General features: G+C 19.1%; 4 protein-coding genes across 4 annotated transcripts; 3 read left to right on the forward strand and 1 right to left on the reverse strand.

Annotated features, from left to right (window-relative positions):
- Nucleotides 1-2,154: 2,154 nt before the first annotated feature.
- PRSY57_0522000 (zinc finger protein, putative) lies at nucleotides 2,155-6,816 on the forward strand (the record flags this gene model as incomplete). Its single annotated transcript, XM_012906288.2, has 1 exon — nucleotides 2,155-6,816. One exon carries the CDS (start codon nucleotides 2,155-2,157, stop codon nucleotides 6,814-6,816), a length of 4,662 nt encoding a protein of 1,553 aa, XP_012761742.2.
- A 4,219-nt stretch (nucleotides 6,817-11,035) lies between these two features.
- On the forward strand, nucleotides 11,036-15,340 carry PRSY57_0522100 (multidrug resistance protein; the record flags this gene model as incomplete). The annotated part of the gene is made up of 1 exon (XM_012906289.2): nucleotides 11,036-15,340. The coding sequence occupies one exon, from the start codon at nucleotides 11,036-11,038 to the stop codon at nucleotides 15,338-15,340; it is 4,305 nt and encodes a 1,434-aa protein (XP_012761743.2).
- Nucleotides 15,341-16,468: 1,128 nt separating this feature from the next.
- On the reverse strand, nucleotides 16,469-18,209 carry PRSY57_0522200 (mitochondrial processing peptidase alpha subunit, putative; the record flags this gene model as incomplete). The annotated part of the gene is made up of 2 exons (XM_012906290.1): nucleotides 16,469-17,700; nucleotides 17,837-18,209. The coding sequence occupies 2 exons, from the start codon at nucleotides 18,207-18,209 to the stop codon at nucleotides 16,469-16,471; spliced, it is 1,605 nt and encodes a 534-aa protein (XP_012761744.1).
- A 1,058-nt stretch (nucleotides 18,210-19,267) lies between these two features.
- Nucleotides 19,268-22,916, forward strand: PRSY57_0522300 (hypothetical protein; the record flags this gene model as incomplete). Its single annotated transcript, XM_020114558.1, has 2 exons — nucleotides 19,268-22,523; nucleotides 22,783-22,916. The coding sequence occupies 2 exons, from the start codon at nucleotides 19,268-19,270 to the stop codon at nucleotides 22,914-22,916; spliced, it is 3,390 nt and encodes a 1,129-aa protein (XP_019970735.1).
- Nucleotides 22,917-22,921: the final 5 nt, after the last annotated feature.

Genomic DNA, 22,921 nt, shown 5'->3' on the forward strand with positions numbered 1-22,921 from the left:
ACAAAAGAAGAAATATTGAAAGAAAAAAAAAAAAAAAAATCAGTAATATAAAGATATAATTTTATCATTTATATTTATGTAAAAAATCAGAAAAAATAAAAAGTTTTCAATCTTATGCATATATATATTATGTACAAATATATATATATATATACAATACAATACAATAAAATTTATGATCATGTTTTCATTACATTACTCTGATTTTTCTCTTTCTTTCTTTCTTTATTTCTTTTTTTTAAGTTCTTAATATCTAATTACATATAAAGCGAGTAAAAGTATATTAACAATTATAAATGGAAAAAACGTTTATGTAAATGAGAATTAAATAGGTGGTATCTATTATATAATACATGAATGAAAATAAAACAAGATAGTATATTATTTTATATATTTTTAAATTTTGTATATGTATGTAATAATAATATTATTTACTTATATGTGCTTATTTTTTTTAATTTAATATATATATATATATATATATATATTCTTATATTTCTATTCTCATTTTATTTTTTCTTTTCCTTTTATTATAGTTATATTATATAAATATATAATATAATGTTCATAAGAAGTTCTTAATATGATAGACTCATATTTTCATATAATAGATATAAATATATACAAATAATATTATACATTATATATTATATAGTTATTTTATGCATATATATATATATATATATATATATAGTAATTATATGTAGGATTTATGTATATTGTTTATATTTATATATATATTTTTTTTTTATTTATTTTTGCCAAGTCAGCAATTAATATATATAAACTTAGTTACACGCACGCGCGACTTATAATATATATATATACACATATACATGAATTTATTGAAATTAATAAGACAAAATGATATATATATATATATATATATATATATATATATAATAAACAGTGATGAAAATATAAAATGAAAGAACAAAAAAAATAAAAATAAAAATGTGCAAATATATGTAACATTTTTTTATTAGTACTGAATTAATTTATATTTATTTATTATTATTTTATTTTTTTTTTTCTACAACAACAAATATTATATATATATTTATATATATGTACAGAAAAATCTTGCACATTATTCTGAACATTATTCTTTTTATTTTTATGATTTATATATATTTTTTCGTCGTTTTATATATTTAATACATGCTTGTCAATTTTTATATTGTTGGTTGTGTAGAAATTAAAAAAAAAAAAAAAAAAAATTGAAATGAGAATAAATTGATTTATTCGTAAAATATGTAGTGCTTGCATAAAAATATATTTATTATTTTATATATATTTGAATTATTAATGTATAAATGAATATGAAACTATTTGCATATTTTGTCTGATTTTAAAAAGAAAAGGATAAAAAGAAAAAGTTTAAATAAAATTAGAAAGAAAAAATGTCTATATAAGTGTATAGAGTTTTTTTTTTTTTTTTTTTATTTTATTTGTGTTTTTCTTGGAAAAGTAGTTATATAAGCTGGATCATAAAAGTATAATTATGAATAAATAAAATTTAACTTAAAATGTTTATATATAATCCATTGAATTATGCTATCAAGTAGATAAAAAAAAAATATATATATATATTTATATATATTTATTTATTTATCCATATTACATACTTATTTGTACTGTATAATAAGATAAGCATATTATATATGTATTATTAAAAAAAAAAAAAAAAAAAAAAATCATATTAAGACACTAAATCTCTATTATAATATTTATTTTATTATTCATGATACCATATTTTTTATTGGTGTATTATTATATGATATTTATTTATTTCATACAATATATATATATATATGTATATAATTGAGTGTGCTTCTTCATATTATAACAGAAATTATAAGAATACTATGCTCTCATATGAAATAATCAACGAAAATATAGAATCCCATAATTTATATGAAAAAAAACAAAACTATTGAACTCAATAATATATGTAAAAACAATTTTAATAGTTTGTCTATATGTGATAAAAATATCATTATTGAAAATATTAGAACTAACCGAAAATATCAATAAAAAAAACTGCATCAAGTATATGATTGTACTGATTATAAAATTGTTGACAATTTTCATGCAGTACATGACAACTTTATAGATACTACAAAAGATAAGCATACGATATTTTCAAATAATATGACAAAAGAAAAAGGTGAATTAAATAATTCATGTTATGAAGAAAAAGAAAATAAAATAGTTTCAGACGAACATTATACATTTGAATTGATAAGTAAAAGACAAACAAAAAAGCCAAGTGTAAAAAATAGCACCTTAGGAAATTATAAACATAATAAAATAGAATCATTTAATAATACCTATTTCATTTGTTCTAATTTGAATATGGTGAATTCTTTAAAAGAAACACATGATAAAAAGGATATAAGTACATTTGACAAGATGTTATCAAAACATGGAAGGACTGAATTTTCTCCCACTTATATACATAAAAATAGTAAAAGAAAATATGATCAAGAAAAGCGTACTTATTCATTTTTTCAAAAGCATCGAAGCAGTTACAAAGAAAGGAACAATAGTAAAAATTTTAATAACGTGGAAGAGGATAATATGAACAGGGACTATAATGAGGATGATCATATAGTAAAAAAGAATGAAGAAAGGGATGTCATTTATGACACGATGAATAATAATAGTGATATTAATAATGGTTATAATAATGACAACAACAACAAAAACAATATTAATATTAATAATAATAATAATAATAATAGTAATAATGATATTATAGAGCCTTTCAGAAGAAACGAACTAAATAAAAATGCGTACAATAATAATAATAAAAATTATATAATGAACACATATAATAATATGGAGACAAAACAGCATATAATGTTTAAAAGTAAATCATTTAACAGAAATATTCCTTATGAGAAAAAGGAAGGTATAAAGATATTCAGATCTAGCACTAATCAAGATATTTTAGAAAATGATTATGGAAATTCATTTTTGAAAACAGGATCCAATTATCCTTCAAAATTAAGAGAGAAAGGAATGGATATTAATCATTACAATACAATTAGAGAATCAAATTATGATTTTAAGAGTGCTTTGAATGTCCAATTTTGTAAAACGAAAATGTGTCCATATATGAACACTAAAGAAAAATGTAAAAGATTTTCAAATAATATGTGTCCATATGCGCATGATAAAAGTGAGCTAAAACCTATACCGAATTTATATAAAACGGCCATGTGTCGAAATTTTATAAAAAATATGTGTTTTAAATCAAAGAAGGAATGTAATTTTGCTCATCATGTGGAAGAACTTAGATCGACAGATGAGTTTTATAAAACAACGTTATGTAAATTTTTCCTTAATGGTTATTGTAAAGCCGACAAAAATTGTAGACATGCACATGGTTATAAAGAATTAAAGAGAAGACCAACTAATAATATGAATATGACGTTTATATGCGGATCCAAAATGAATCATAATGATATGGATACTAAAAAAGATATCATTGATAAAGAAATTATGAATAATTCCCATTCCTCCGAAAGTGTCTCTTTAAATGAAAACAGAGGAGAGAATTTGCCAACAGGTGATGAAAATGAATTGATTGTTGAACTAAAAGTATCAGGGGAAGATGAAAACCATTTAGATGTAAATAAAGAAGATGATATGTTAAACATGCGTAACACGAGTAAAAATAATAACAAAAGGGACGATTATTATAATAATTCTTGTAAATTTATGTCTATTAGTACAAAGGATACTTGTTGTTTCATATCAAAAAATGATGGCGAATCTTCAGGAGATGAAGAAAGGTATCGATCAAAAAGTGAATGCTCCAATGATTTAAAAGAAGAAGATGAAGAAAAAGCAGAAAAAAAAAATCTACTTAAATTAAAAGAGGAAGGTCACAATGATGATATAAAATGTATATATTATATAAATGATGATGCATTAGTAAAAAATGAAATAGAATTAAGGGGGGAAGATGGAAAATATGCGAACAAAAATTATCAAGCAAATATAAGTGAAGAAAAAGAAAAAATAGAACGTTTTATGGAAGAAGAAAAGGATACCCATATTAACATGGAATATAGATGTGATAGTATTGCAGATGATGAATCTGATGAAAATATGCAAAGTGAAAAGTTTATTAGAAATACCTGTTTATCTTTGGATGGTGTAGAATTAGATGATGAAAAAAATGAGAATAATGAAAATAATGATTATAATGTATGTGAAAATAATAACAAAATGAGAGAAAATGTATTATGCAATAATAATTCTAATGAAGATATTATGAATTTACAAGAGGAAAAGTTTGATGTGGTTAGTGGTAACGGAGATGTTAAATCGTATATAACATATAATCATAAAATGAATCATATTACAAAATACCATAGAAATGTCGATTATGATAGAAAATATTTTAATAACGAAGGGTTATATAAAGGTTCTTTTTATTACATTAAATTAAATGAAAACAGTCGAAACAATTATAATAATCCTGATACTAATCATGATGATAATGAATATGATAATAATTTTCGTGGAAAGGATAATAATCATTTATATAATAATCAAAAGAAGAAAAATTATAATAATGAATATAACAAGAACGTTTATAAAAATAGGAAAGTTTTCAACATCAAAATTGATAATATTAGACAAAAGGATGAGGAAAAGTGTATGATAAATGACAATGATTTTAATAATAAGAATGGAAATTTTTTTGATATAAATAAGGGTATGAGTAAGGGGTCTATGTTATGTTGTCCTATAAAATATCATAATAATAATAATAATAATAATAATAATAATAGTAATGATAATAATAATAATAACAATTCGGATAAGGTTAAAAGGTATTTATCAAACAATGAATATATCTCAAACATCAACGATAACAACAATAGTAAACATATTGTTAATTTAAACAATTATAACAATATTGGAATGAACCACCATATATATAATAATATAAATGAAATGAATAATTATAATTATTATACGAATTATCATTGTTATAATAACATAAATGATAGCACAAATAGGTACATGAATAATAACAATAGTAATAATAATAATAATAATATTAATTATAACAATAATTATTATTGCTATTATAAGAATATGAAACATGGTAGTAATTATGAAGGTACTATATCTACTGCAACTACTATTAATAACAACCATTATAATAATAATTATATATATGAGCATTCTTTATCTGATATATCCAATATAATGGTAATACCATATAGAAATTATCAAAGAGATAAAAAAGATTTTTCCGAGCATAGTACATTTTTTGGAAAGCGTAACAATAGCCACATGACTTTTAACAATGATATAAAGGATATGGAAGATGATAATATGGTGAATGATATTAGTATAAATAGGAAGGCACATAATATAAATGTTCAGAAATGGATACATGGTATACACAGCAACAATAAGTTCAATGATACACATAATAATAATAATAATAATAATAATAATTATAATTATAATGGTAATAGTAAAAACAACGCATTCAATAAACATGGAGAGATCGATTATGATCACAACAGTGATGACGATTGTAATTGTTACGAAGAAAATAATTATTTATATGACAATATCCACAATAACATAAAAAGTGGGAATACACTTAGTGAAAACTTAAATTTACGCAAAACTTGTTCTTATGATGGAGAATTTTTTAATGATAATTTTTCTCATCGAACATGTAGTTACGAGAGAAATAATAAAGACAGTGATGATATCGAAGGGAACGAAGATGAAAAGGAAAGGGACTATAATGAAACATATTTTAAATATAATAATGAAAAATATAAATCTAAATATAATTTGAAAGAGAAAGATATATATGTATCTAATAGTAAATACATTAATAGTGAGAAAAATAAACATTATGATATGTATTCACATAGTAAGAGGTCAAGAGGAATTTGTACTAATTTACGAAATGATAACGTAACAAGGGATATATATAGAGAAGAAGAATGTAATATATGGAACGACGATTTACATGCTCGTTCAATTAAAAAGTTGAATGATTTAAAGAGAAAAGAAAATGAATATAATGTGGATGATTATTATAATTGTGAAAAAGAAGAAATGGAAGAAATGGAAGAAATGGAAGAAATAGAAGAAATAGAAGAAAGAGAAGAAAGAGAAGAAAGAGAAGATGAAAAGGGTAAAGAAAATGGAAAGGAGAGGAATGATAAGAATATAAATTTTCATATTAATCAAATTAATGAACAAGCTGCTGAAGGTCATTTAATATATCACTATATTCCTAGTATACACAAAGTAAATACACATAACATTAATTATTATCCTACATATGACAAAATCATGGAACATTATAATAATAAATATAATTGGTTATATCATCGAACAGCTCTTTTTGAACCAATGGATATATCATATGCAGAAAGAAGACATGTCATGGAACCTATATTAACATATGAAAAGGAAAAGATGGGAAATATTTTATTTTCAAATAATAATAGTTCCATTTATTTTGTAGGCAACGAAAAAAATATGATGCATGACAATATTCATAATAATATAAATGAAGAAGAAGATGAAACAAGTAATGATGATTTTTTTAATAAGGAATTACAAACATGTGTTTCATGTTATCAATATATTAAAGAGAAAGTACCCTCAAATAAAATATTTATTGAATCCACTTGTTTAAACTGTGGGCAATTTATAAAAAAATCCTTATGTTTAATATTAATTGAATTATTAAAACCTCAAGTCCAAAATATTTTATCGGATGTTAGTTTTTATGAACAATGTTATAATGATTGAAGAATAATAATTAACATTAAATATGGGTAAATATGTAAGTAATATATATATATATATATATATATAAATATACATAAGTATGAAAATTATGTAAAATATTTTATCTACTATATTGTTTATGTATTTTAAATACAATAAAATGATAACATCGATTTATTATATATATATATATATATATGTATGTTTAATTATCATTTTTCTTATTTATTATATATATATATATATATATATATATATATATATATATTTTTTTTTTTTTACGTAATTAATGAAACTTCCATTGCTTTAAATATAAGATGCTACATATTTATTTTGCATACATGCTTATATCATTTTATATCTATTTTTTTTTTTTTTTTTTTTTTCATTGAAATCTTTATAAGGATGCAAATATTTTTATATCGAATTAAAACATATATATAAGTTTATAAAATTTTCATGAGTTTATTATTCTTTTTCTCTTATGATATAGTATAATAAAAGTACATTTTGATTTTTTCTCTATTTTTATAATGTTTTAATTAAATTACATATTCTCATTTATTCTCAACTTGATTTATATGTACACATATAAGTAATTATGTTTGTTTATATTAATATTGTATTATACTTTATAAATATACATGTATTATATTACATTATGTATTATTTATTATTATAATTTTATTATATTTCTTTTTTTAAAGTAACATATCAACCCTCTAAATTAATAAAAACAGGTAGAGCAAAATATAAATAACTAATATTTCAAGTAATTAAAAACAAAACAAAAAAAAAGAAAAAAAAAGACAAGAAAAGAGAATGCTATCCTGTAATTAATATATTGAACATTTTTATAATTCAAATTGGATATGTTAAAATAAATGTCTTCCTAAATATATGAAATATATATATATAATATATATATATATATATATAATCTTATCGGTATAAAGTTATAACTACCTGTTATACTTAAAATGAAGAAAATAAAATAAAAGCCAAATTCAATGATACCACAAATAATATATAAGTTTTATTTTATTTTATTAAAATTTTTTTTTTTCTTTTTCTATTTTTTACGATTCGTTAAAAAAATTGGGAATTTATAAAAATATAAAAAAAAATATACTTCTATTATAATATTAAAAAAATAATTATTTTCTTTTTTATATTTATTTAAATAAATTTATAAACAAAAATGGTGGCAAAGAAAAATAACATTTATTTATATAGCCCCAAATTATTATTGATATTACATTCTTTTATAATAATATGCATGCGTTTATTTTAATATTCATATTTTTATTATTAATATTAAAAAAATATATAAAAGTAAATAAGATATACAGTTTTTTCAATAGAATAATAAACAAGAATATAAAATATACAAAGAAAATATAACAATCTCTCAAGGTATTTTTTAAAAATATAATATTTTTTTGACTATTTTATATAATATATCTTTTAAATTTTCTAAAATATATATAATAAAATAAAAATAAAGAAAATTATTATTAAGAAAATTTAATAAATTTTTATTTAAAAATGTATAGTAAAAAATATTTATATTTATTTATTATTTTGTATTCTTATAATAATAAAAACGGATGAATAAATATTTTATTATATATAATTTATATGAATTCTAAATATTTTATAAAATTATAATATTTAATAATTTTTTTTAATAAGCATTTTGTTTAAATTAATAAATATGTAATTTTATTATTATTTATTAACATTTTTTTTTATATTTATTTAAAATACATATAATAATATATATAACTAAATTATGCGCATATAAATAAATATATCTAATAATTTTAATTATATATTATTATATATATATAAATATTATTATAACGTTTAATATTATTATATTATTATTATTTTTTTTTTTAATTTCAATCTTCTAATAAAAATAATAAACTAGAATAAGAAATAAAAAAATATTTTTTATTCCTATATAAAAGATACCCCGAATAAATAATATATATATAATATATGGATTTATATATTATATTTTATTAAAATTTTTTTTGTACAAAATTTCTACCTATATATTTTTTTATAAATCTTTTCTACAAAATATATTATTTTATATATATATAATATTATTATTATATATATATATAATATATATATTATAAATAATTAAAATCTTATTTTTCTAAATATCATAAGATTCTGTTTTCATATTAATAATTATAATAATATAATAAATATATAAAATAATAATAATAATAAAAATACAACTATATATATTATATAAATATTATAATATATTTATATTATTTATTATACGTATTATCAAAAAAAAAAAAAAAAAAAAAAATATTATATTATACATAGATTATTTTATATATATGTTTATATAATATATATATTTTTTTAATTTTAACATTCATATATATTTTTATTTATAATTTTTAATATATTTTTTTTAAATATAAAAAAATAAAAAATATATTTGTATTTTATATCTTTTTTTTAATATAATATATATTTCATATAAAATATATATTATATTATTTTATCAAAAAGAAAAAAATTCTTATGACAAACAAAAAGAAAAAAATATATTATATTTATATATAATATAATTAATTTAGAACGATTTAAAAAAAAAAAAAAAACAAAAGAACCTTTTTTTCTTTTTGTTTGTTCGGAAGAATTATATATATATAATACATTATACAATATTTTTACAATAATAATATAAAACAATAAAATTTTATATTAATGCTATATAATATATATTATTTATATATATTTATATAGTATATTATTTTTTTATATATAGGATTTTTTTCTCAAATATCCTATAAATACCTTGAGCAAAAAAAAATTAGAAAAATAAAAAAATGCGCTGACTTTATGTTATATATTTATATATATACATAAATGATATATATTTTTTTTTATATATTTTAGTAATAAATATATACATATATTTTACTACATTATATATATATATATATATATATGTATATATATTTATATTTATAATATATTTATATTTGTTAAAAAGCCTTTATCTATATTTCATTTTGCACCTTCAATTATAATATAAATAAAATAATATATATATATATATATATATGTAATATATTTATTTTTTTATATTATACTTATAAAATATAAAAGCATATTTATAATATTTTGTATTATATTTTGTTATATAAAATAACATAAATATAATATATAATCGTATATATATATATAATATATAATATATATTTATATATATTTTTTTTTTTTTTGGAGTACATTTATATAACATAATATTCTTATTACAAATAAATAAATACTTATGTGAGCTATTTTATTTTTTTTTTTTTTTTTATGATTTCATAGAATATTATATATATCATATAAGTATATACATGAAATATAATATATACATGTATATATATATATAGATGTATAAAATGAAATAATATTAACATTATAAGATTATTATATATGTATAGTTATTATAATATTTTCATATATGTGTGTATTCATAAAATAATAATAAAAAATGGAAGAATAAAATAACTATTATATTTAATTATTTTGTTATTATATTTTTCATTTTTACTGATTCCTTTAAAAGGCATATTTATATATATATATATATATATATATATATATATATATATGTATATATATTAAATATATTTTAACATGGATATAGAAAGAAAAATGGAAGAATAAATTATATATATTTATACACTTATATAACATATTGATAAAATATACATAATTAAATATAAAAATGACATTACATTTTTGTTAAATTATACAAAAGAAAAAAAAAAAAAAAAATAGAAGTAAATTGTATAGAATTATTTTTTTATTAATATTATTATTTTATTTTGAATAAAACTATTTTTGTATCTAATAATAAATATAATAACACATATATATATATATATATATATATGTATGTATTATTTTATTTATTATTATTTTTTTTATTTATTTATTTTTTTTGTCATTGTGTAAATATATAAATATATATATAATATATATTTTATATATATTATTATTTCAACATTGTTTATATATATATATATATATATATATATATATATATATATATATTTATATTTATATATTGATATATGTGTACATACGTTATTTCATTTATAAGATTTAAATTTTGTTTGTAATATTATATAATATTGTTTGTTACAAATTAATTAATTATTTCTTTATTTTATTTACATTTTATTTGATTTTGTGTTGAAAGATGGGTAAAGAGCAGAAAGAGAAAAAAGATGGTAACCTGAGTATCAAAGAAGAGGTTGAAAAAGAGTTGAACAAAAAGAGTACCGCTGAATTATTTAGAAAAATAAAGAATCAGAAAATATCATTTTTTTTACCGTTTAAATGTTTACCTGCACAACATAGAAAATTATTATTTATATCATTTGTATGTGCTGTATTATCAGGAGGAACATTACCTTTTTTTATATCAGTTTTTGGTGTAATATTAAAGAACATGAATTTAGGTGATGATATTAATCCTATAATATTATCATTAGTATCCATAGGTTTAGTACAATTTATATTATCTATGATATCAAGTTATTGTATGGATGTAATTACATCAAAAATATTAAAAACTTTAAAGCTTGAATATTTAAGAAGTGTTTTTTATCAAGATGGACAATTTCATGATAATAATCCTGGATCTAAATTAACATCTGATTTAGATTTTTATTTAGAACAAGTGAGTTCAGGAATTGGTACCAAATTTATAACAATTTTTACTTATGCTAGTTCCTTTTTAGGTTTATATATTTGGTCCTTAATAAAAAATGCACGTTTAACTTTATGTATAACTTGTGTTTTTCCGTTAATTTATCTTTGTGGTGTGATATGTAATAAGAAAGTGAAATTAAATAAGAAAACGTCTTTGTTATATAATAACAATACAATGTCTATTATAGAAGAGGCTTTAATTGGAATAAGAACTGTTGCAAGTTATTGTGGAGAAAAGACTATATTAAACAAATTTAATTTGTCAGAAACTTTTTATAGTAAATATATTTTAAAAGCTAATTTTGTAGAAGCATTACATATAGGTTTAATAAATGGTTTAATTTTAGTTTCTTATGCATTTGGTTTTTGGTATGGTACAAGAATTATAATAAATAGTGCAACGAATCAATACCCCAATAATGATTTTAATGGTGCTTCAGTTATATCTATTTTATTAGGTGTTCTTATTAGTATGTTTATGTTAACAATTATCCTACCAAATATAACAGAATATATGAAAGCTTTAGAAGCAACAAATAGTTTGTATGAAATAATAAATCGAAAACCATTAGTTGAAAATAATGATGATGGAGAAACATTACCAAATATTAAAAAAATCGAATTTAAAAATGTAAGATTTCATTATGATACTAGAAAAGATGTTGAAATTTATAAAGATTTAAGTTTTACTTTAAAAGAAGGGAAAACATATGCATTTGTGGGAGAATCAGGGTGTGGGAAATCAACCATACTAAAATTAATTGAAAGACTTTATGATCCAACGGAAGGAGATATTATTGTAAATGATTCTCATAATTTAAAAGATATTAATTTGAAATGGTGGAGATCAAAAATTGGAGTTGTTAGTCAAGATCCATTATTATTTAGTAATTCAATTAAAAATAATATTAAATATAGTTTATATAGTTTAAAAGATTTAGAAGCAATGGAAAATTATTATGAAGAAAATACTAATGATACATATGAAAATAAAAATTTATCTTTAATTTCGAATTCTATGACATCAAATGAATTATTAGAAATGAAAAAAGAATATCAAACTATTAAAGATTCTGATGTTGTTGATGTATCCAAAAAAGTACTTATACATGATTTTGTATCATCATTACCCGATAAATATGATACCTTAGTAGGTTCGAATGCATCCAAATTATCAGGTGGACAAAAACAAAGAATATCGATTGCAAGAGCAATTATGAGAAATCCTAAAATTCTAATTCTTGATGAAGCTACATCTTCTTTAGATAACAAATCTGAGTATTTAGTACAAAAAACAATTAATAATTTGAAAGGAAATGAAAATAGAATAACTATTATTATAGCACATAGATTAAGTACTATAAGATATGCCAATACAATTTTTGTTTTATCAAATAGAGAAAGAGGTGATAATAATAATAATAATAATAATAATAATGATGATCATAATAATAATAATAATAATAATGATCATAATCATAATAATAATAATAATAATGATCATAATAATAATAACAAAATTAATAATGAGGGTAGCTATATTATTGAACAAGGAACACATGATAGTCTTATGAAAAATAAAAATGGTATTTATCACCTTATGATAAATAACCAAAAGATATCATCAAATAAATCATCAAATAATGCAAATGATAATGGATCAGATAACAAAAGTAGCGTTTATAAAGACTCAGATACAGGTAATGATGCAGATAATATGAATAATTTATCTATACATGAAAATGAAAATATATCAAATAATCATAATTGTAAAAATACAGCAGAAAATGAAAAAGAAGAGAAAGTTCCATTTTTCAAAAGAATGTTTAGAAGAAAAAAGAAAGCACCAAACAATTTACGTATCATTTATAAAGAAATATTTTCATATAAAAAAGATGTTACTATAATTTTCTTTAGTATTTTAGTAGCTGGAGGATTATATCCCGTATTTGCTTTATTATATGCTAGATATGTATCTACATTATTTGATTTTGCAAATTTAGAATATAACTCAAATAAATATTCTATATATATTCTACTTATTGCTATTGCTATGTTCATTTCAGAAACACTCAAAAACTATTATAACAACAAAATAGGAGAAAAAGTCGAAAAGACTATGAAACGTAGATTATTTGAAAATATATTATATCAAGAAATGAGTTTCTTTGATCAAGATAAAAATACTCCAGGTGTTTTATCTGCACATATTAATAGAGATGTACATTTATTAAAAACGGGTTTAGTAAATAATATTGTTATTTTTTCTCATTTCATAATGCTCTTTCTGGTTAGCATGGTTATGTCCTTTTATTTTTGTCCAATTGTTGCAGCTGTATTAACTTTTATATATTTTATTAATATGCGTGTATTTGCTGTAAGATCTAGATTAACAAAAAGTAAAGAAATTGAGAAAAAACAAAATAAGTCAAGTGGAGTTTTTGCATTCAGTTCAGATGATGAAATGTTTAAAGATCCAAGTTTTTTAATACAGGAAGCATTTTATAATATGCATACTGTTATTAATTATGGTTTAGAAGATTATTTCTGTAATTTAATAGAAAAAGCTATTGATTATAAAAATAAAGGACAAAAAAGAAGAATTATTGTAAATGCAGCTTTATGGGGATTTAGTCAAAGCGCTCAATTGTTTATTAATAGTTTTGCTTATTGGTTCGGATCCTTCTTAATTAAAAGAGGTACTATATTAGTTGATGACTTTATGAAATCCTTATTTACTTTTATATTTACTGGTAGTTATGCTGGAAAATTAATGTCCTTAAAAGGAGATTCAGAAAATGCAAAATTAACATTTGAGAAATATTATCCATTAATGATTAGAAAATCAAATATTGATGTAAGAGATGATGGTGGAATAAGAATAAATAAAAATTTAATAAAGGGTAAAGTTGATATTAAAGATGTAAATTTCCGTTATATTTCAAGACCAAATGTACCTATTTATAAAAATTTATCTTTTACTTGTGATAGTAAAAAAACTACAGCAATTGTTGGAGAAACAGGTAGTGGAAAATCAACTTTTATGAATCTCTTATTAAGATTTTATGACTTGAAAAATGATCACATTATATTAAAAAATGATATGACCAATTTTCAAGATTATCAAAATAATAATAATTCATTGGTTTTAAAAAATGTAAATGAATTTTCGAACCAATCTGGATCTGCAGAAGATTATACTGTATTTAATAATAATGGAGAAATATTATTAGATGATATTAATATATGTGATTATAACTTAAGAGATCTTAGAAACTTATTTTCAATAGTTAGTCAAGAACCCATGTTATTTAATATGTCTATATATGAAAATATCAAATTTGGAAGAGAAGATGCAACATTGGAAGATGTCAAACGTGTTAGTAAGTTCGCTGCTATAGATGAATTTATCGAATCATTACCAAATAAATATGATACAAATGTTGGACCATATGGTAAAAGCTTATCAGGTGGACAAAAACAGAGAATAGCTATAGCTAGAGCATTATTAAGAGAACCTAAAATATTATTATTAGATGAAGCAACTTCATCACTTGATTCCAATTCTGAGAAATTAATTGAAAAAACTATTGTAGATATTAAAGATAAATCTGACAAAACTATTATTACTATTGCCCACAGAATTGCATCTATAAAGCGATCAGACAAAATTGTTGTATTTAATAACCCTGATCGAAATGGAACCTTTGTACAGTCACATGGAACACACGATGAATTATTATCAGCACAAGATGGAATATATAAAAAATATGTAAAATTAGCTAAATGAAGAAAATCATAAATATATATATGTAATATATATATATATATATATATATATATATATATATATATATATATTTATTTATTTATATATATGTATGTATGTATTTATATTTATTTATGCATTTATATGATCCGCAAACATAAAATATATGAACAGTATCAACTCTTGTCCGTTATATTGATATAATCCAGAAATGATATTCTGATTTTATTATTTTAAATATTTAAAGAATATATATATATATATATATATATATATATATATATATACGTTTATTATAGTTTTAATGACATATTTCTAAATCTTTAAATATATGAATTTTATTATACATAAATACTTACCTATTTTATATATATGTTGATTTATTATTTTTTTTTTTTTTTTTCTTTTTCCTTTTTTTTTTATTTTTTTATGTATATATTCATTTTATTTTTCATAAGTATTTATATTATAAAGTTTACCAATTGTGTGATTATATAAAAAATATTTATTTCAATAATTTTGTAGTTACAACTTTTATTTAATATATATATATATATATATATATATATATTTAATTATACAAATAGACCTTTATAAATATATAGGTATAATAAAATATGTATTTATTTGCAAACATTTGTTATTTTAATCTAAATGATAATATATATGTATAGTATATTGGGGAAAAAAAATTAAATAAATAATTAACATACATACATACATATATGTATCACATGTAACATATTTTGATTTATAAAAATATAAAACTGTAATACAATTACACAAAAAAAAAAAAAAAAAATAATAATAAATAAAAAATAATAATATAATAAAATAAATAAATAAATAAATAATAAGGAAAAGAAATGATAATAATATATTTGCATATATAAACGTAGTAGGTATAGGAAATGTATGTGTTCATTATTATATAAGTGTACTTAATAATTATATCCAATATAAATGTGTTTAAAATAATTAAATATTTTGTTATATATAATTTTGTTTATTTATATATTTTTTCTTCAAAAGTTAAGGTTTATATATATATATATATATGTAAAAAATAATAAATATATATAAGCTTAACATGTTTTGGTTTGTATAAATAAATTTTAATGTGATTATTTATTACAATTTTCTTTATTTTTATTTGTGTCCTAATATGTTACATATTTCATCATAATGAGGTGAATAATTTATATTTCCATAAACAACAACTGTTGGTTTTGTTTTCAAGAAATTATGAACAACCCTTTGAATGTCTTCCTTTGTTATAGAATCGATAGCGTCTGATAATTGTTTTCCTGTTAATATTCTATTTAGAATCATCATTTGTCTAGCTAAATCTTCCATTAATATTGATTTATATTCTAAACTCATCCACATAAAGCTTTTTAGGCTTTTCTTTGCTCTATTAAGTTCTTCATCAGTAACTCTATTCATTTTTTGAAATTCTAATGCCATAGCGTTTATTATATCAGAGGTATTCGATGGTTCTCCCGTAAAGTATAATCCAAAAAGACCAGTATCTGAATGCTGAGTACTAAAGGCCATACATGATTCAATAAAATTATAGCTATTTAAAACATTTAAGAATAATCTTGAATACATACCCTTTCCAGGTCCACCAGTGGAAAAGGAGCCACCACCACCCATTAATGTTTGTAATACTGTTAAGGTGATCATATCAGAACTTTTCCAACCCCCTTGTGTTTCATAAGCGATGGCAATATTAGTTTTCTTCACATTTTTATCTTCTACACTTATAAATCCACCTGTGTATTTTGGAGTTACTTCTTTTTGATTTGTATAAGGTATAGGAACATAATCTTGAAAAGCTCTAGAAGTCCATTTGGTTAGTTCATCATGTTCTACATTGACACCTATCAATGTCATATTTTTTGGTGAGAAATGTTTCAACATAAAATTCCTTAAATTTTCTGATGTATAATTTTCAATACTGGATTCATATACATATAATTTATTACCTAAGGTATTATTATACCATGCAGTATTATGTAATAATTCGGTTATATATAATTCATTATTTTCAAATAATTTCTCACGCATTAAATTTAAACGGTTTACATTATTTTTCATTTCCCATGATAAAAATCTTGGAAATAATACATTACCTATTATTAAATTAGTAACAATAGGTAAATATTCTTTTAAGCATTCACAACTATAAACCATATGTTCACGAAAGGCATTACAACTAACAGTAGCTCCTATTTTTTCGAGTGATTTTATGGTTCTTAAATGAGATAAATGTGCCGTACTATGAAAAGCCATATTTTCAAGCATTACGCTCATTCCTTGTTCATTTACTTTGTCGTTTATTTCTTCGTATCTGGATCCGCACTTCACATATAAACCTGTCACAAAAAAACAAAATATATAACATGTATGTAAAATTTTCAAAAAAAAAAAAAAAAAAATATATATATTTACATATATACATATATACATATATATATATATATATATATATTTTTATAGCTTCACTTTTACCTATCGAACACACACTATTGTTTCTATTGGTTGATATAATTTTCAAATCATTTTCTAATACTGAGAAATGCAGTTTATCATCAACTGCCTTAAATGGAGGAAAGTCTGATTCATTAATTATAGATATATTTAATGGAATATCCTTGTATTTATTTTTTTTTCCTTCATTAAAATAATAGTAATCAAACTTCACTTCTTTAATGACATCTTCTATTTTCTCTTTCTTAAAAGATACTTTGTTAAAATTTTGTTTTTCTCCTGTATATATTTTTTGAAGGTTCAAATTTTCTTTTGACCTCACAATACTACTGTTGTGTATATTTCTCCATTTGGTTTTATAAAAAATATTCAAACATTGTAGATTTTTCTTCATTGTGTAAAAGTATGAATGTATTATTCAAAATAAAAAATAATATATGTGAATATATAATATATGTTCTACAAGTTTTTATATTAATATATATATATATATATATATATATATTATATATATTATATTTGTTAATCCTGAAAACAAAAATATATATGTAACTAAAAACAGTACTATGAAAAATAAATAATTCACATATATATAAATATATGTAAATTTTTATATATTATAATTTCCCTTCAATTGAAAAAAAAAAAAAAAAATAAACAATTAAAATGTTAATTTTTACAAATAAATAAAAAAAAAAATGTATTCATATTTTCATATTATTTCATAATGTATTTATATTTATATTTATGATTCTTTTTTTTTTTTTTTTTTTCTTGTTCTCAGTGGTATGCTATATATTTATAAAATATATTCATATATATTATATATTATATACATACATATTATTATTATAAGCACTAATATTCTCATGGAAAAAAAAAGAAAGAAAGAAAGATAGAAAGAAAGATATAAAGAAAGAATGACTTTATCTTTTTATTAATATATATTTTATTATAATGATTACTTATTTATTAATTTATATTTATGTTTATATTTTATTACTCATACAGAAAGTAATGTATGGCATATATTAAAATAATGTATATATATTATATATAATAAAATAATAATGTATAATATTTAATGCATATTTATTATTTAAAATTAAAACCGTTAGCTTTTTAAAAAAATGAAATAAATAATTATGATGTTATTTCATTTTAATAATTAACAATGATTATATGTATATATATATATATATATATATATATATATTAACTATACCTTAAAATTTTAATAAATAAATATAATAATGAAGAAATTTAAAGTTTTGTGAAAAATGTAAATATATTTTGAGTAGAAAAATAATATATATATATATATTTTTGAGATAAAAAAATTAGTATAAATATATTTATATGTATATATTTTTTTAATTTCATATTTTTTATTCTTTTGAAATATGAAAGGAAAGCATAAAATTTATATTCCATATTACAAAAGGAAAAAATATGGAAATCATAAAAAATGAAGTCTTAAGATATAAAAGAAATAACACATTTCTAATAATATTATATTTGAGAAAATGTATGAGTACAAGAATTGTAGGGGGTAAGAAATATGCAATACAAGAAAATAAAATGAGTTCCATAATGGACACAATAAATGATAATACAATTAAATCCAAAATTAAAAACGATTCATATTTCAAAGAGGGGAATAGTAATATTATTAAAAGTAATAATAAAATGGGAGAATATAAATATGGTAATATTAGTTTTCTTTTAAAAAATGCTGAATATAATGCACGTAAGGATAAAAACACATTAAATGATGTAATAGAAACTATTTTTCAAAATACATTGATAATAAATAATATGAATTTTGTTAATTTTAATATGTTACTTACATTTCTTAATAAATATTCTTTAAAAATAAAAAATAAAAAAATATTACATGATATTATATTCTTATTACATAAATATATAGACATAAGAAATGATGTTATTAATAATAACAATTCATCATGGGTAAATATAATAAATGCTGTTGCAGGCATTTGTAAGAATAACAGTTATTTGTTATATTTAATTTGTAATAATAATAATAATAAGGAAAATGTGTATGATAATAGGAATGATGATATGTGTGATATTACAAATGATGATATGTGTGATATTACAAATGATGTTATTTATGATAATATATATGATAATACGAATAAGTATAAGGATAATATTTTAAATATACACAAAAATGAAAATATAAATAATACACATTCCTTTATTCACAAATTTATACATAGAATAATGAGTACAAAAAATTATATATATTCCATAAGAGAAATTTCTTTATTGTTTCATGCATGCACAAAATTGAATATTAAAAATGATCAATTATTCTCTTATTTTTATGAATTAATGCTCGATAAAGATTTTAACAAATTAAATTGTTTAGATATACATCTGTTTCTTCATTCTATTTATAAACTACAACTAAATTGTTCTAATATGTTTGTTCAAAAAATAAAAGAACAGGTTTTAAAAAATTTAGACGACTTTTCATGTGGGCAGCTAGTAAACATATTATTGTCTTATTCTTATTTTTTTAAAAAACAAACAGAAGGAAACAAAAAATACAATACCAATCAAAAAAAAAATGAAAAAGACATCAACAAAAATGATAGTAAAAACTGCAACATCAACAATAATAATAATATTAATAATAATATTAATAATAATAATAATAATAATAATAATTATGATTACATGATAGATAAAAAAACAATGCTTTATTCTTTTAAAGGAAACACCATTCAGTCCGATGATATATTATTACATAATATATTCAATAAATGCTTATTAAATTTGAATTCATTTCCTAATAGAGAGTTTTGTAACTTTCTTAATTTTATTATTCAAAACAAAATAAATATAAACGAAAAAGAAAAGAATATTATTTTGAAAAATATAATAAGGTTATTACAAAATAAACACAACATGCTGAGATTACAACTTATGATAGACTTAGACATATTTACAATTATAAATTTCATTTTTAAATATAATAATGATAAGGATTCTATAAATGTATTAAATCATTTTTCCTATATCAATTTGGAACATCATATAATTAATTTAATAAAAAGAAATAAATTTAAACAAGATCTTTTAATATATATATTACATTTTTATAAAAATAAAAATATAAACTTTTCTGCTCAAAATACTACACATGCTAATCAAAATGATATTTTATTTTTTCTTCAAAATATTAGTATAAATAAATTAGACATAAAAATGAAAATTATCTTGTTATCATCTATAGAATGGCATAATAATTTAACACAAACAATTAAAGATACAGAAAAATATAAAGATAAAAAAATAAGTCAATATAATGATTATTATTATAAATTATTGAAAAGTTTATATGATGATATATATAATAATTTATCAAAGAATCATATGATGCGTGAAATAACATCAATGGATAATAGCTATGAAGAATTAAATATATGTGAAAAAAAAAAAGTTGATAGAGTAACATTTAGTTATCTTGATATGAAAGAACTTTTAAAATTACTAAAAATAAAAAATGATAATAATGAGGACAATAATAAAAAGGATAAAATATGTGTAAATAAATATAATGATTATTCAATGGTTTCCTATAAACAGAAATCTTATAATAATGAACTTATTTATCACAATGATATAAAGAAAGTAGAAAATAATCTTTTTCATATATTACAAGAATACATAATAGATAAGGAAATCATCGAATTATTTTATATCATCATAATGAATAAGAATGTGTATCCTCACTTTATAAAAAAATCTGAAATTATTATGAATAATTATTTTGAAACATTAAATAAGGATATTATACAAAATGGTCATAATAATAATAATGATAATATAAGAATGGAGAAAAAATTATCACACAATTTTATCTATACATTAAATTTGTGTAATGAAAATATGTTCTTAAAAAGGAATGATATATCCAACTTTTTATATAATAAAAATATACTATTAAAATGGTTGAATAATTTTATGATATATCATGTAGAGAATATAAAAAATAACGTATCTTTATTTTTTAATTTATATGTACATATGCTTTTATTTGATATAAATAATAATATAAATAATTTCTTAAATAATTTATTTGAAAAAATATGTAATTTGTTGAAAAATCCTAATTTGCAATTTCAGAATAATTTAATAAATATCATCGATATATACTCATGTATAATTAAATTGGATAAGTCTGAATATAATATATATATAAAAAATATATACAATTATACATTTTTAAATATTTTTCAAAATTATAAACAATTAAATATTAAATATATGTCACTTTTATTTTATTCAAATATAATACATTTATTTGTACATATGTATCAACCACAATTTTATAATTATCACGTGTCTTTATCATTACGATTATTAAAACAATTATTTCATGTATTTATAAATTCCTTGGATAAGTCTACATATAATACAATTTTAATAAATTTTAATGAAATTCAAAAATATAAGATATACAATAAAAATTCAATATATGAAACATCTACATTAACATTGAATGATATAATATATATATATAGGTCTATGACCATATTTCATTTTCTTAATTTATATAATTATATGACCTTCAAACAATTAAGGATTTTTTACAATTTCTATCATATCTTAAAGTTTATCATATTTAAAGTGAACAATTTTTCCATAAGCGACTTTACGCAAACGCATAAAGGTAAACAATAAAATGATAAATATATTAATGTGGTCATATATGTGTATATACATATATATATGTATATATGTATATATATATATGTTTATGTATATGTTTATATATATGTATATGTTTATGTATATGCTTTTGTCTGTGTATTTTCTTATCTGTTGAATATATATATATATATATATATATATATGTGCCATATATTTGTCTACATATAATTTCTTTTTTACACACACGTTGTCTTAATAATTCATTTTTATTTTTGTAGGAGTTTCTTTTGCACATAATTCAGTTTTATACTTCTTAAATTATTTTCTTAAAAATACAAACAAATATAATATTATGTGTGAGAAAGTTGTTTTCCCATTGTGTATAATCGATATATTAATTAAAAGGACATGAAATTA

This window comes from Plasmodium reichenowi, chromosome 5 (assembly GCF_001601855.1).
Source record: "Plasmodium reichenowi strain SY57 chromosome 5, whole genome shotgun sequence".
Taxonomy (NCBI): Eukaryota; Apicomplexa; class Aconoidasida; order Haemosporida; family Plasmodiidae; genus Plasmodium; species Plasmodium reichenowi.